Source organism: Vipera berus (genome assembly GCF_964194415.1).
Source record: "Vipera berus genome assembly, chromosome: 2".
Taxonomy (NCBI): domain Eukaryota; kingdom Metazoa; phylum Chordata; class Lepidosauria; order Squamata; family Viperidae; genus Vipera; species Vipera berus.
Genome location: NC_138203.1, coordinates 137,226,588 through 137,242,700, shown reverse-complemented (window position 1 = coordinate 137,242,700; position 16,113 = coordinate 137,226,588). Strand labels below are relative to the sequence as shown.

Below are 16,113 nucleotides of genomic sequence, written 5' to 3'. Positions count from 1 at the left end.
CCTTTCGCCCCGCCCCCCACCTTCCAGTCAGAGCTGAAGAAGCTTCTTGGATGAGAAGCCAAACGTCTTCAAAGAAAAACAAGCCCAGCTGCCTCGCGAAAAAGCATCTTTGGTATAAGTGGCTTACTCCCAAATCCAGGCGCAATGGATTTTATTTTAAGTATCTGCGCACTCCTTTCATTATCCTCAGCACTGAATTTATTCGAGGAATAAATTTATACAACTCGTCTTGTAACCGTATACACGAAACGCTCCCTTCTTTTCTGTAAGAACACCTTGAAGCCCAATATCTTTTAAATGTTTACAACTCTCTATTGTTTATATTTTTTAAAAAAAATATTAGCTCAAACATGTATTTCCAAAACTTCTTTAGATTTTCTCATTAACCGACTTATTAAATAGAGTTTACTGAGATGACGACCTACTAAAACAGTAAATGACTTCGGGTTTTAAGGCATCACAAGCATCTTCGATTCTGCTGCAAGAGACGCCATGGGAGCATTTCATCAACGTAGAAAATAATAATAATAATAATAATAATAATAATAATAATAATAATAATAATAATAATAATAATAATAATAAACCTTTATTGTCAAAGTACAACGTGTACATTGAGATTAGCTGAGCCTCCCCCCCCCCGTGCTCTCTCCCCCCAACACACAGCATTACAAAGCAAAAAGATGCTACTTTCCCGTTTGAACGTGTGGATACCACCTAAGAAACAAAAATAAACTCTTTCCCTATGCTATAAAACAAGGCGCGCTATAAAATTCCCCTTTCTCCATTAAAGGCAGCCCATCCTACTCAACAACCGCCCCGTGAAAAAAATGGCAGCTTGGAGCCGGAAGTAGCCGCGACGTCACCTCATTGTTTTTCAAAAGCTCTCTGAGCTACGCATCTTCCGTCTTTTTTTTTTAACTTCAGAACCCGGATGGAGACGACCGACTCCCCAGGGGCCGTAGTTGCGTCTTACTCCACAAGGGCGCATGCGCTTGGGGCGGATGAACGTAGTAGGCGTTCTAGCGAGAGAATGCGCCGAGCCGGCGGGCTGCACTAAGTGTCGGCGCGCAAGCGCGGCGGAGGCAGGCCGGGATTTAAAGGGGTAGTGTCCGCGGGTGCTGCCCCTTAGGGGGGGGGAGTCTGTTCGGCGTTTTCAGAGGCGAGCGGGCTTTGTTCCTCCTGTTTGGAAACATGGTTTGCGGGGGCTTCGCCTGCTCACGCAATGCTCTGTGCGCGCTCAACGTCGTTTACGTGGTGAGTATATGACAACCGGACGGCTGGCTGTTTCGCTTCTTCCCGGACGTAGCTTGGAAAGAAGAAGAAAGAGCGTGGAGTTCCTATGGAGGGAAAGGCGTGGGGGGAGGGCGGGCGCTAGATCTAGGGGGGGGGGTCGAAGGCTGGGCTGTGTGTGTGTGTGTGTGTGTGTTCGTGCGTGCGATGATGGGGGTGGGGAGAACCGTACCCATATTGGGGTTGCTGGGTGCCCCAGGAGGAGCTTAGATTTGGGGTGGGGGGGGCGAGAGATATTGCCAGGTCTTTTTCTGACTGTATTCTTGAGGCTTGGGCGGGCGGGGGGCGGGGGTGGGTGGGTTTAGGGTTGGAAGGAAGGTGGCGGTAGTTTTTAGAGGAAAATAAGTAAGAGCTAGGCCAGGGGTCGGCAACCTTGGCTCTTTTATGACTCGCGGACTTCAACTCCCAGAATTCCTGAGCCAGCATAGCTGGCTCAGGAATTCTGGGAGTTGAAGTCCGCGAGTCATAAAAGAGCCAAGGTTGCCGACCCCTGAGCTAGGCGAAGGGATGACCTCACTGCTACTGTGGCAGTTGCCCCAATCTGGTGACCTTCGTTTGGGTTGGAAGGCAGGTAGTCCTCGACTGACGACCACAGCTGAGCCCAGAATTTACCTTGCTAAGGGAGAAAATTTGTGCCAGCGAATTTTGCCCCATTTGGCAACTTTTCTTGCCACCTTTGTCAAGTGGATCGCTGCAGTTGCTACATTAGTAACATGGTTGTTAAGTGAATCTGGCTTCCCCACTGAGTGTGCTTGTCAGAAGGCGCCTCAACTGTCAGAAATATGAACCGGTTGTCGAGCATCCAAATGTGAATTATGTGACCGTGGGGATGCTGCAAGGGTCATAAGCGTGAAACATCATCATAAGTCACTTTCAGTGCTGTTGTAACTTCGGTCACTAAATGAACTGTTGTAAGTCGAGGACTACCTGTATAGTATAGTCTCCAGAATTTCTAACTAATATGGCTGGAAATGTTGAGGGTGGTTGTAGTCCTCTAGAGCAGAGGCCCCCAACCATTTGGGCACCAGGGACCGGTTCCATGGAGAGAGGTTTTTCCGCAGACCGGAGGGTGTGTTGTTTTTTGTGTTGCCTGCATCCCACAGATGGGGCTTTGCTTGTTTGTGCAGACCGGTTGCTGGCATGCCACAGACCGGTATTGGTCCACAGACTGGGGATTGAGGACCCCTGCTCTAGAGCAGAGCAGATGGAGGAAGACTAAGATTAATGGGTGAGAGAATGTATGGTAGGAAAGAGAGATTTGTTTTGTCTGTCTTTTTTGTGGGGCAGGAAATTATAGTACAGTGAGAAGAGAAGCTATAAATCCTGCATACTTTGTTTGCAAGCATTGTGGGGGAGGTGATGAGTGGGTAATGGGTTGGCCCCAGAAGAGTTGGACTAAAACATATGTCTTGTCAGGGTTGCATAGAATGGGAAGCTTGTGGTATTTATCAAAGAAAATTTGCCTCTGCAAGTTTGAAATCTTGCCTCAAATGTTCCCTTGACCACTGACAATGACTGAACCTTCGCTTCTTGTTTATTGACCTATGTTTTGTCAGATTTGGTAAATAAGTTACAAAGATTATCTGTCATTTGACTGGGTCCCTGGCTACACTGCAGGAACATCTGGGAAAGGTTGGAAAAATAAGAATTAGCAATACATAGCTCAAAAAAGAGCAGAACAGAAAATGACTGGTTTAGCAGAACTTTAATAGTTTACCTTGTACAATGATAGAAAAATTGTGATTTTTTATAACTATATTTTCTATTTAAAAATGCAAGACTGGCATTAGGGATACATAGGTTCTAAGCCATCCTCAGCCACAGAAGTTCATTGGGTGACTGGGCCACTCACTCGCTTGCAATGCAACCTACCTCACGTGGTGATAGGGAAATTGGAAAATGGAGTGCTATGTGTGCTGCACAGAAGGTGGGTCATAAACCTAACAAACCAATAAATGACTTTTCTCCTCCATTTGAGAAAGACAAGAGGCCTAAAATAGATTAAGTATGGATAGTAAGAATTTGTTGGAATTAATATGTACTGCTGTAAGAAGTCTTACAGTGTTGGAATCCTGGGTGAAAGAACTTTTTAAAAGCCCTGAGACTGATGGTTTTAAATGATGTAAGTTGCATTCAGCATCAAAGGACAGAATCTTTATAACTGAGCAATCCTACTTAAAACTGTAAGATGTGGGGCAGATTCTATGTTGGGTAACCCGATTCCATTTTCACAGAATAGACGACTTGGCTACATTTTTCATGCAATTAGAAATTTTTGAAAGCAGAGCTACTGCTCTCAAAGCAGATTGCGTATATTTATTGCTTTAGGTATTTGCCACCTAGATAATGAAAAGTCATGGCCAGAACATTGGGTCTAACTATAATTAATGCTTCATTACAAAACCATGGGATGGTATCTGCTTGACAATTTTTCTAAAGGTAATAGACAGAATAACAGAGTTGGAAGGGACATCGGGGGGGGGGGGGTTCTTGTCTGCTCAAGGATGAGACCCTGGAGATACCATTCCAGAGAAATGATTGTCCAATCTCTTCGTTAAAACCTCCAGTGTTGGAGAACTCGGAACTTCTGGAGGCAAGCCACTCCACTGATTAATTGTTCTCACTGTCAGGAAATTTCTCTTTTGTTGTAATTTGGATCTCACTTTGATAAGTTTCCATCTGTTACTTCTTGTCCTGCCTTCAGGTGCTTTGGAGAATAGGTTGACCCCCTCTCCTTTGTGACATTCCATTAAATATTGGAAGACTGCTATTATATTGTATATTATATAATATACAATACAGTAAGATGCTGTTCAGTACTGATGCAGACGCATCTTGAACTTGAAAGACGGGGAAAAAACAAGTAATGCTTGGTACACTATTTGAATAGGGAGTGACCTTGGCTAGAGGCTTTTTTCGGCATAAAGTTACACATTCTGATTAAGTGAGAAAGCACAGCTCATACATTTTGTTTATATGTGAGCCACCTTCCTGGATCACCCCTACCCAAATTGTCCACATGTTGGTTTTTTTTGAAATTTTAAAATATGCAAGTTCATTCACACAAAGACTGACCCATCTTAGTGGACAGGCCTAAAATATAATTATCAGAAAGTATGGTGAGTAGGAAATCTTTGAGATTATAGTGTGAGGGGAAGGGAGAGAATTAGATTTCTCTTCCCCAAAAATAGTTGTCATTCACAAGCCACAAACATCTTACTCAAGATGAAGGCATTTTCCTTTATGGGCATCTCTGCAGCCGATTTGTACAACTATACGCTCTCCCTCAATTACTTATTTCCTGCTGTCCAATGATAAAATTGAACTCCACCTCTCTGCTACCCAGAGAAAAAGCTAAAATAAAGAGAATGGGATTACTGTATTAAGGAAAAGTCAAAGAAGATGGCCCCACTGACTGCATTTGGACTGGTGACTTCTGTTCCCACACTCATGACAAATACTGAGTAATAACCATCTTCATACACAGTTCAGAGGCATTTATTTATTTATTTTTTAATTCCATTTATATCCCACCCTTCTCCGAAGACTCAGAGCGGCTTACAAGCTTAGCAGTAGCCTTCATTCTATGTATATGCCTGCTTATTAGGGCTTTCACACACACCCCAAGCAGCGTTATTACAAAGTCAGCTTAATTGCCCCCAACAATCTGGGTCCTCATTTAATACTTTTCAGTCAAATGAAGCTATTTGTAACCAACCACATACACACAGCTATGCTTGGGACAAGTTGATACATTGTAAAACTTCATCTAAGGGAGCATTCAGTGCCTTAGTTAAAGCTGGCCTCACCTAAGATTTTTGCAAATATTTTATCACAAAGGCTTTACATATTTCTGCATCAAAGTAAATGTGGTTGGTGTATTTCCCTGCACAGTTTGCTCGCTGCTTTAAGAAAGCAAGTTCCTAGCATTTGTTGTTGCAGTCAAACCCACAAGTAGCAAGCAGATTTTCCTGTCATTTCCACAAATCAGATGAATAGATATAGTCAGTGCTTTTTTTGTAAAAGAAAAAGGTGCCAGAACTCACACATGTCATCCAACCTGCCTTGCCTACCCTACAAGGTTCCATCCAAAAAAGGTGCCGGAACTCCGTTCTGAGCGTTCTACGACAAAAAAAGCCCTGGATATAGTAAGAAATAGTATAGATTATAGAATGTCTAACCCACTTCAGATTTCCAGGGAAGAAATGGCAAACTGAAGATGGCTCCACTAAAAGCAGATCTGACAATTGCAGCAGGTTTAACAGCTGGCGAGTAGACCAGCAAGCTGTAATTGCTTTCCAGATGAGAAAACTTGAGATCACCCACAAGTGCTCCGGACAGTTGCCCCTTGAGAGGAGAATGCAAGATAGGAGTCACCAGCTGATTTAGAGTTTTGGGAGACTAAAGGGAATAGTCATCCTTTTGCTCAAAGCACAGTTGGTGCCTTCAAAAGGACACTGGGTTTTCATACTTCCTTTTCTAATCACTTAAAGAAATTACTTGTTAACACTTTTCAGTTATTGGAAATCTTTGGATTAACAGGTTTTACAGCTCTAGGTGAGTTTCCTTCAGTCCTTAGCAAAAGAAATTTTAAATACGAGTTTAAGGAATTTTTAAAATATATTTTTGGAATAAACAGCCAAAGGTGATTAGAAGTTTGATTTTGGAAAGTTATAAATGGACTAACGATCCAGATGGATTTGAAATACGTAGGATTTTGAAATTAATTATACCAATCCTTCCCCGGAGGAAAATGCTCTTGTTTTGAATTCTCTTAAAAAAACATGATGGGTTCAGACGTTGAAGGTTGAACACTAGAGGAAATTAGAAGCAACTAAAAATTACAGTTAAAGGAGAAAAACATTTACATTTGACCTAATAACAATGAAGCAAAATATTTTAATATTGGAATATTAAAGGATATTTTTGAACAATGGAGTCAGAATGTTAATTTTAAGATAGTCTGCCTCTATAGATAGACTGAGTTTTATAGAGGTTATGAAAGAGGAACAAGTTTTACTGAACAGGATTAACACTGATCGGAAAGTGGATTTAAAAATGGCAGGTTGTAAGCATGATATAGAAAAAGATGCTGCACTGTCCATACAAAAAAAAAATCCTTTCAGCTGATGTCTTAATAACTAAAACGGATATGCAAATAATAAACCAAGAGAATGACCCAGATAATTTTCTTATATTGAATTACGAAAGAGACTTTTGTGATATCTGGAATATTTGTCACAAGGGACTTAATAACTAAAAGGGATATACAAATAATAAACCAAGAGAATGACCCAGATAATTTTTCCTATATTGAATTATGAAAGAGACTTTTGTAATATCTGGAATATTTGTCACAAGAGACAAGGAAAAAAATAAAAAGAAATCAAGTTCTAGGACATTAGGAACTAAAGACCAAGACTGTTAAAAGAAAAAGAAGGAATGTAAAATTAGTGTATTTGGTCAAGGTTAAAATGGACAGTTTTTGTCTCTGGTAACCTTTAACGCGGTGGCTCAGTGGGTTAGGACGCTGAGCTTGTCGATCAGAAGGTCGGCAGTTTGGCGGGTCGAATCCCGAGTGCCGCGTAACAGAGTTGAGCACCTGTTACTCGTCCCAGCTTTTGCCAACCTAGCAGTTTGAAAGCATGTAAAAAAATGCAAGTGGAAAAATAGGGACCACCACGGTGGGAAGGTAACAGCGTTCCATGCGCCTTTGGCGTCTAGTCATGCCGGCCACATGACCACAGAGACGTCCTCGGACAAGCGCTGGCTCTTCGGCTTTGAAATGGAGATGAGTACCGGCCCCTAGAGTTGGAACCGACTAGCATGCATGTGTGGGGGAACTTTTACCTTTTACCTAACCTTTAATGGACTTGCTGATCAGGACAGAATGACAAGGTTCTAAGGATTTGTTTAAAGAGATATGTGATAAGGGAAGAAAAGATCATTTGTTGACTTTTAACCAAAGGCGATAAGATATTAAAATTGGTTATACCTCTGATGAAGGGGAGAAGTAATTTCTTTATGTATTGCTTTTTCTTCATTATTTTTTTCTTTCTGTTTGGTTTTTCTAATTTTATTTGTGCATTTTCTATTTTTCTTTAATTTTTCTCTAGTTTTTATCTTTTAATTGTAAGTTTTAATAAAATTACTGTATTAAAAAAAGAAAATCTAACACATTTCTTCCCCTCTGCTTCCTACTTAGTGCAGAAATTTCAGAGCTGTTACATTCTTCAAAAGATGGCTGTTTTAGTAATAGGTTGAAAATCTCCCACATTGAAAAGAAGTTAGATACTGCTAAGATTCTTATGAGGTTCTATCAAAATTTGCTTGTCAATTGCCATAAGTTACCATAAGACTTAATACTACCTTCTAGGACTAGGTTGACATTTTGTGTATATAATTTATACAGCTACCCAATGTCACAGCAGTAACTCAGTTAATAGAGGATTAAAACCCACAACAGCAGTACAATAAATATATAAATAATCATTTCAAAAATGATATTATAACATGTGCAAGATTTAAAAATAATTCCACTATTCTGATTAAGTGGGTAAAGCACAACTTATACATTTTATTTTATATGTGAGCCTCTTTCCTGGATCATCTCTACTCAAATATCCACATATTTTTGAAATTTTAAAATATACAAGCTGATTTGCACAAAGACTGGCCCCTCTTAGTAGCCTGGCCTAAAATAGAATTATCAGACAGTTTGGTGGATAGGAAATCTTTGAGATCAAAGGTAGTCCTCAACTTATGACCACGATTGTGCCCAATATTTCTGTTGCCAAGTGAAACATTTGTGAAGTGATTTTGCTCCATTTTATGACCTTTCTTGCCCCAGTTGTTAAGTGAATCATTGGTTGTTAAGTGAATCTGGTTTCTCCATTGACTCTGCTTGTAAGAAAGTGGCAAAAAGTGATCACATGACCCTGGGACACTGCAGCCGTCATAACTACGAGTCAGTTGCCCGGCGTCTGAATTTTGATCACATGACTGTGGGGAATGCTGCAATGATCATGTGAAAAATTTGTCGTAGAACGCTCAGAACGGAGTTCCGGCACCTTTTTTGGATGGAACCTTGTAGGGTAGGCAAGGCGGGTTGTATGACACGTGTGAGTTCCGGCACCTTTTTCTTTTACAAAAAAAGCACTGGCTATAATTCGCATGTTTTCAGTGCCATTGTACTTTTGAACAGTCACTAAATGAACAGTTGTAAGTCGAGGGCTACCTGTATAGTCTGTGGAGAATGGAGAGAGTTAAATTTCTCTTTCCCCAAATAGTTGCAGTTCGCAAGCTGCAAACCTCTTACTGAGGATGAAGGCGTTATTTTCCTTTTTGGGGCATCCCTGCAGCTACATTGTACAACCGTACCCCCCCCCCTCTTACTGGTTATTGCATAATTACAATTAGTTGTTACATTAATTCTGTGAAAGTCATTAGTCTTGCCAGGTAAGTCTTACAGGAAATGGCAACCACATGAGCTAATTCTACATTGTCGTAAGGCTACGTTTACCGGTTGAGCTCCGGATGGCTCCCGACCTTCGCTCCTTCCGACGCGACCTAAAAACATATCTGTTTGAGCAATCCGGTCTGGTCTGACGGGTTCTGTTGTAATTATTGTTTTAAGGTAACTTATCTTCTGCATTTGGGCAAAATTAGGGTTTAGTTTGTTTTCAATATCTGTATTTGTGCATTCTGATATTTATGTCACTGTTCGCCGCCCTGAGTCCTTAGGGAAGGGCGGTATACAAATCAAATAAACAAATAAATAATAAGTCTTACAAGTCTGAAAGTACAAATATTGCATTATCCCACTGTTAAAAAGTTTTGAGAAGTTAGGGGGAGTTCCTTCTGGATTTATTTGCCAATTATGTATCTGCAGGCTCGGTCCTCTCTTATCTGATTGTTCCCTAGATAGCATCTTTGCCCCCTCCCCGCCTTATTCTCACATACCATTGCGAGTAGTCCTTAATTTACAGGTTTTTGATTAGTGACCATTTGAAGTTACAATGGCACTGAAAAAAAAGTGACTTATGATCATTTTTCAGTGCCCCCCTGGTCATGTGATCAAAATTCAAACATTTGGCAACTGACTCGTATTTATGACCATTGCAGTGTCCCGGGGTCACATGATTTCCCCCTTTGTAACCTCCTGACAAGCAAACTTAAATGGGGAAGTCAGATTCGCTTAACAACCATGTTTTTAATTTAACAGCTGTGGCAAGAAAAGTTGTAAAATGGGGCAAAACTCACTTAACAAATTTCTCACATGGCAACATAAATGTTGGGCTCAATTGTGGTCGTAAGTCGAGGACTACCTGTACCTCACCCTTGTTCTCTATCGTTCATTATATTTCCAGCATTTTTTTTTCCAAAAAGTGACTACTCATTTTAGGTATCAAAAACTGGAGCGGTACCCCAATGGTAAAGCATCTTGTACTAATTCTTTCTGAGTGCATAAAAGCCTGGGGCTAGGCCTTTAATGCTTTGTGAAAGTCCAGCAGAGTGGAGCCATCCATATCCTAGAGCAAAGGTCTCCAACCTTTTGGGCACAAGGGACCAGTTCCATGGAGAGAGTTTTTTTACGTGGACCGGATGGGGCGTGGTTTTGTGTGCTGCCTGCATCCCGCAGATGGGGCTTCACTTGCTTGTGCGGACCGGTTGCTGGCATGCCGTGGCCCGGTACTGGTCCACAGACCAGGGATTGGGGACCCCTGTCCTATAGAGATGCTGTTCCTTAGAACAGGCACTGAAACAGAGGAGACTCTTAGATCCCACAAGGTGACTCTGCCCGACAGAAGAGGCATGGAGCATGCCACTCCTGCTAGTTCTGGGAGGTGAGTGAGACAGGTGATTCCAAAATAACTTGGTGCTGTGCTGTGTAGGTGATAAAGTAAGTGATAGCCAGCACCTTGAATTGTATCCAGAAGTTTACTGAAAGTCATTGTGGCTCATGGAACAGAGGTCTTTCACGAGCATATTGTGATATCTCCCAAAAAGTCCATGGTGCTGCATTCTGGACTAGTTGTGAAACATCTTCAAGAGCAGCCATACACAGAGTGCGTTACAGTAAACCAACCAGGGGACAACTAAGGCATGAATCACTTTAAGTAGGGCATCTCAGTCCAGAAATGGGTGCAATTGACACACAAGGCAAAGAGTTGTGAAAAGGCCCTCCTAGTCAGAGAAGCCTTCTCTTTTAGCAGAATCCTTGAATCCAGGAGGACCCCCCAAATTGCAATTCCACTCAGAGCCAAAGATGGAAAATCTCAGGATCTGGAAGGTTAAGGTGCTAAACTGTAGCTGCTTGATCTTGCCAGGGTTGAACTGAAGCCTATTCTTGCTCAGACATGCCCCATGGATCCAGAACATTGGGAAAGAACCTTGACGGCGTCACTTGATCAGTCTGGAGCAGAGACATATGATTTGGTATCATCTGTATGACACAGTATAACCCTGTGTCGGCAGCTTCATGTAGATTGTAAACAGAAACCAGAGATGGTTAGAGCTCTGATGAACATTACAAAGCAAGGGCATCAGGCTCAATCTTCCCCAGCCCATCAGCACCAAGAGAAAGGAGGAAAAAAAACCATGTTAACACTGTGCCTCTCACTTCCAGTCCTCTGAGCTGCTCCAGAAAGATGACTAAAACCAATAGTATTGAAAGCTGATGAGAGATCAAGGAGGACCAGGATGGATGTACTGCTCCCATCTCAAGCACAGCAGAGGTCATTGACGAGCATAATCAGTGCCATCTCAAGGCTGTAACCAACCTAAAAGAGGGAGGTTAGAGACTGGATGGAAGACGGTCTGCTCTCTTCTGTGTTCAGTGAATGCTTTAAAAAAGTTAACGTGTCTCTTATGCTTCCTCACTTTAAGCAAAACCTGCTTGCTTCTTTTTTCTTCCTAGGCCTTGCTTGCCTAGGAAGACTAGATTAATAGATGGTTAATTCCCGAGTTGCCACTGCTCCTATTACCCTCACAGTCACCTACACATTACTGTTAGTGTTCTAATTAGCAGTTTTAATTGATTTCAGTGGCTGTTATTTCTAAATTTTGTTGTTTTTAATTATGGAAGCTGCCCTGAGTAACTTAGGTGAGTTAGGCAGCAATATAAATTGAATTAAGTATAAGTTATTCAATAAGTTAAACAAAGAAAGTAAATAAACTTCAAATATTAGTCTATAATGTTTATACTTCAAATAGCAGTCTGTCATTTTGGAATATATTTTTGTGTGTTTAGCTCCTGCTCTTAATTATATCGAGTTTTACCAAACCTGCAATGTCAAAAATATTGAGAGAATTGCTAATAGTGAGTGAAAAATGGGATAACTTTCCAGCCCACAACGTGAATCAAATTTCACCCCTTTTTTTAATAGCCTCACCTATTTCTTTGCAGAGGCGTTTCCGAATGTGAGTTCTAATCTAAGTACACTGTAATAATTATATAGCTCATAACTCTACAGCAGTGTTCTGATATCTGAGGGGCTGCTACAAAGAAGAGGGGGTCAACCTATTCTCCAAAGCACCCGAAGTCAGGACAAGAAGCAATGGGTGGAAACTAATTAAGGAGAGGATCAACCTAGAACTGAGAAGAAGAAAAAAATCCTGACAGAACAATTTACCAGTCAAGCAACTTGCCTCCAGAAGTTGTGGGGGCTCCAACACTGGAGGTTTTTAAGGAGAGATTTGATAACCATTTGTCTGAAATGGGTTTCCTGCTTGAGCAGGGGGTTGGACTAAAAAATCTCCCCGGTCCCTTCCAACTCTGTTATTCTGTTATACTCCATCTTTATATCTAGATCGGGGGTAGGCAACCTTGGCTCTTTTACGACTCGTGGACTTCAACTCCCAGAATGCCTTGTCCTTGTTGTGGCAAGTGTGGACCTGTATGTCTGAGCCATATTTTCTCTTTGTTATACACCTAAAAGACCTTACACTTGGCAACCTTGTTTGAGAAGTGCATTTGCCACATTTCCCTTCTGTGTCCTTTCCCCCTTGTTTGGACAACTTCTTGTGGTTAAAAAAAAGTTTACCTAGTTTCTCAGTAGAAGCGAACCAAGACAGTAGAAGGCAATCAAGCTCAGAGAGCACGAAGGCCTACACAGTAAGATAGCTTACATTGGAAAGCATTTGAAATTGAGTACGAAGTATAGGCAATTGTCAGTTAACCCTAGTAATAGGGGCTGTAATTTCTATCGTTAAGCAACGTGGTTGTAAAGAGCTATATCACATGACCCACACCACTCCTTAATTGCTGCTGTTAAGTGAGGATTGCAAGTCGTTAAGCGAGTCCTGCTGGGTGGTTTGCAAGCAGGCAAGTAAGACGGGCATCTGGTGCTGAATGGGAAAAGGTGTGCAAGTGGCTTGTGCGACACTAGTGCAGTGGACTGCTGGCAGACTGGAGAGAGTGTGAGCAACTGATCAGAGCAATCTGTGAGCTTTCCTGCCGACTTCCTCATTGATTTTGCTTATGGGAAGCCAGCAGGGATTTCCTGAAATAGTGATCGTGTGACCGCAAGACGCTGCAACGTTGTAAGTCTGAGCTGGTTGCCAAGAAGCCAGATCACGATCACATGACATATTGTTATGAGAGCTGGAACTTCAAGAACCAGTTGTCTTCCCCCTCCCAATGCCTTCATAACTTTGAACAATTGCTGATCCAATGGTCAGTAAGTGAGGCTGTAATTCTCTTCTCTTTTGTGGAGAATAGCTGGGTTTGGCACTCATTGGTTGATCCCTTTATAAATTGGAAAGTCTCTTACCCCTATACCCATGGATGGGTGTGGAGGAATCCTTCAGTCTTGGAAGTTAACACCAAGCAAGCTAAGATACTGGAAAAATTAAGCAATTAAGAATGTTCAAATAGTGTAAAACAACTAAGTGTTTTCTTCTCAGCTCTAAATCACTCAACAGCCTTTGTCTAGCTTTCCAATATTCTTTTGGAAACATTTTGAATAATTGAAACATAACACAGTTTGGTGAAAATATAATTTTATGGGTATACGGATGTTAAGGCTGTCCAAATAAAGTAGGGGTGTGCGTGTGTGTAAAGATTGGTTAATGTGAGGAGTCACTCTCTTAATCACTTTGTTGTAATGGAAGAAACTCTACTTTTTTCTCTCTATCTGGGGTTAGCTTGATGTTCTTCAAAAAATACAGTGAGGACAATTAACCAGTGGAACAGCTTGCCTTCAGACCTTGTGTGGGTGCTCTATCACTGGAGGTTTTAAAGAAGAGGTTGGACAGTCACTTGTCTGAAATGGTATAGGTTCTCCTGGTTGAGCAGGGGGCTTGACTAGAAGACTTCCAGCTCTATTCAGGTCCCTTCCAGCTCTATTCTGATTAATTATATTCTGATTAATTAAATGTAAAATACAGCAGCAATAGAGGGGAGACAACGCGGTATCTAGTTTTGTCATGAAAGATTTTGAATGAACAATAAACTGAGAAAAACAAATCCCTGTTTTCATTTCAGATCTCTTTAGGACTCCTAGAATATTTGTGGCAATTTTGTAATACACTAAAACTATTTTATATGATGTGGCCAGTTTTTCCACAATCTGGTCGATGAGAAAGTCTGGTCATGATAATGATAACCGAGCAGACACGTTCAGGCCAGTTCACTGGAATTGGGTTAAATGGATTTATAATCCAAAGGAGGGTAGTTAGTAGTTGCAATGCTATGCTTGAGCTGAAATGAAGGCAGCAACTGCAGTACAATATGTAGCATTTGGGAATGGAAATAATGCACATTATTGAAGAGAAAAGAAAAGCTAAATAGATTGGAATTGTTTTCAGTGTTTCTGATTTTTGCATCTTCTTCCTAACCCAAATCTTCCTTGTTTTCCAGCTGGTTGGTCTACTGCTGATTGGAGTGGCTGCCTGGGGTAAAGAATTTGGAATTGTTCCCAGCCTGAACATCACCGGAGGGGTCATTGCTGTGGGTTTCTTCCTGCTTATCATCGCCATTGTGGGACTCATTGGTGCTATCAACCATCACCAAGTCATGCTTTTCTTTGTATCCTTCTGTGCTGTTGGCAAAGGAGAATTCATGGCCTGTCTCTCAAAGTCTACCTTGCAAAAATAGATACGTGAGAATTCCACCAGATGTGTCGTTGGCATGACTGGAGTTGAAATTGCCAGTTGTAATATTGTGGACTGCCTACGGTGTTTCCCCAAAAGTAAGACCTACCCCCAAAATAAGCCCTAGCTTGATATTTGGGGGTGGGCCTAATATAAGCCGTACCCCAAAAATAAGCCCAGGGAAACAAGGTATGTAAAAAGCGAGAACTTGTGACTGTTTAGATCAGGGGTGTCAAACTGCCGGCCCGTGGGCTGGACGCATCATCCAGAAGCCGTGCCCACCCCATTGCCGGCAATGGCAAAACCGTCCCGATACGTTGCGCGACGTCCCATGATGTTGCGAGTTTGACATGTCTGGTTTAGATCTCGATGAGCTACAATTCCCATTGCACCACTACTATGCTAGATGAGAGTTTATTTAAGGGAGTGGCAGGGAGATAGATATGTTGATGAAATATATTTGTAGGTTTTTCTCACTTTCACTTGGGCGCTTGAGGCTACCAAATAGGTAATATTTTTCTTCTGCATTGAGAATAATAGCTAGCCTTTCCTTAAGTCCATGGCTCTGCTCCTGGAGCTTTCTTCTCTTTTTGTCACGTTACGGAAAATGTGAATGTTGATGAAAATGAGTAGTTAAAAAGTTCTGCCTTCAGGCATGAATTAAAATTTGATGATGATCGAGTCCCTTCCAGCCCTCTGATCATTATAACATGAAGATAAATCCTGTACATATAAGTTGATGAATAAATCTGTGTCTGGGTACAACAGTAGAGCATTTACAGCAAAAAATGTATTATAAAACAATGTATGTAAACTTAGGGGGGGGGGGGAAAGAGGCCACAAGTAAACCTTAATGTTTGAGGTTGCAGTTTTGCTGAGTGGTGCAGTTTTGTTTCTTTAAAAGACTGGGTTTTGTTTTTGTTTTTTTAAGAAAAGGACTTCAAAAGTCATTGAAGTATTTCGAGTATTTCGAGGTCGTAGCATTTGTCTGCAGAGCCTGGTTGTCAGCATTACTAAAACCACAAAAATCTGGGAAGAAGCCCTTTGAAACATTGTGGCTGGTTGTTGACCATTCAAAACCTGCTTCAGAAGCGTAACTCACCTTGTTTTATCCTAACAACCTCCCACACTTCCAACAGCCAATTTCTGGGGGGGGGGGGGTTGTGGATTTCTCAACAGAATTAGGCTGCTCGTGAATGAAGGAGAGGCAGCGTAAGTGGTATCAAGCAACTTCCTTATTTGCCCAGAAAACTTGAAATGAGAAATACTGATGTAAGGCAACAGGAAATGTTGCGGAGACATCGGCACTTTAAACCAAAAATAGTCACCTTTGAGTTCAGCTCAGCAAATAGTTAACCAATGAAGGGATAATCAAGAAAGGGTCCAGAAAAGCTGATGCCTTTTTTCTTTTGCAATAATGGTGGAGAGGAAAATGTCAGCTGCAAAGTCTGGATTGGCTTCTGGATTTTCTGGATTCTGATTGACACACGAGACCCGTGATTGATTTAAGAGTTTACTAATCAGTGGGTTAGGATGCTGAGCTTGTCGATCAGAAGGTCGGCAGTTTGGCGGGTCGAATCCCAAGTGCCGCGTAACAGAGTGAGCACCTGTTACTCGTCCCAGCTTCTGCCAACCTAGCAGTTCGAAAGCACGTAAAAATGCAAGTAGAAAAATAGGGACCACTACGGTGGGAAGGTAACAGCGGTCCGTGCGCCTTCGGTGTCT

At 41.6% G+C, this 16,113-nt stretch overlaps 1 protein-coding gene across 2 annotated transcripts in view; it reads left to right on the top strand.

The window, feature by feature from the left end:
* Positions 1–656: 656 nt before the first annotated feature.
* TSPAN31 (tetraspanin 31) overlaps positions 657–16,113 on the top strand; it is a 28,154-nt gene continuing 12,697 nt past the window's right edge. The window contains exons 1-2 of one of the 2 annotated variants that reach the window (XM_081319915.1): positions 657–1,257; positions 14,156–14,323. In XM_081319915.1, coding sequence (XP_081176041.1) covers positions 1,195–1,257; positions 14,156–14,323 — 231 coding nt within the window. In that variant the 5' untranslated portion in view covers positions 657–1,194. Of the gene's footprint in view, positions 1,258–3,138; positions 3,221–14,155; positions 14,324–16,113 lie in introns of those variants that run through there. The other variant, XM_081319914.1, reaches the window with a different exon arrangement.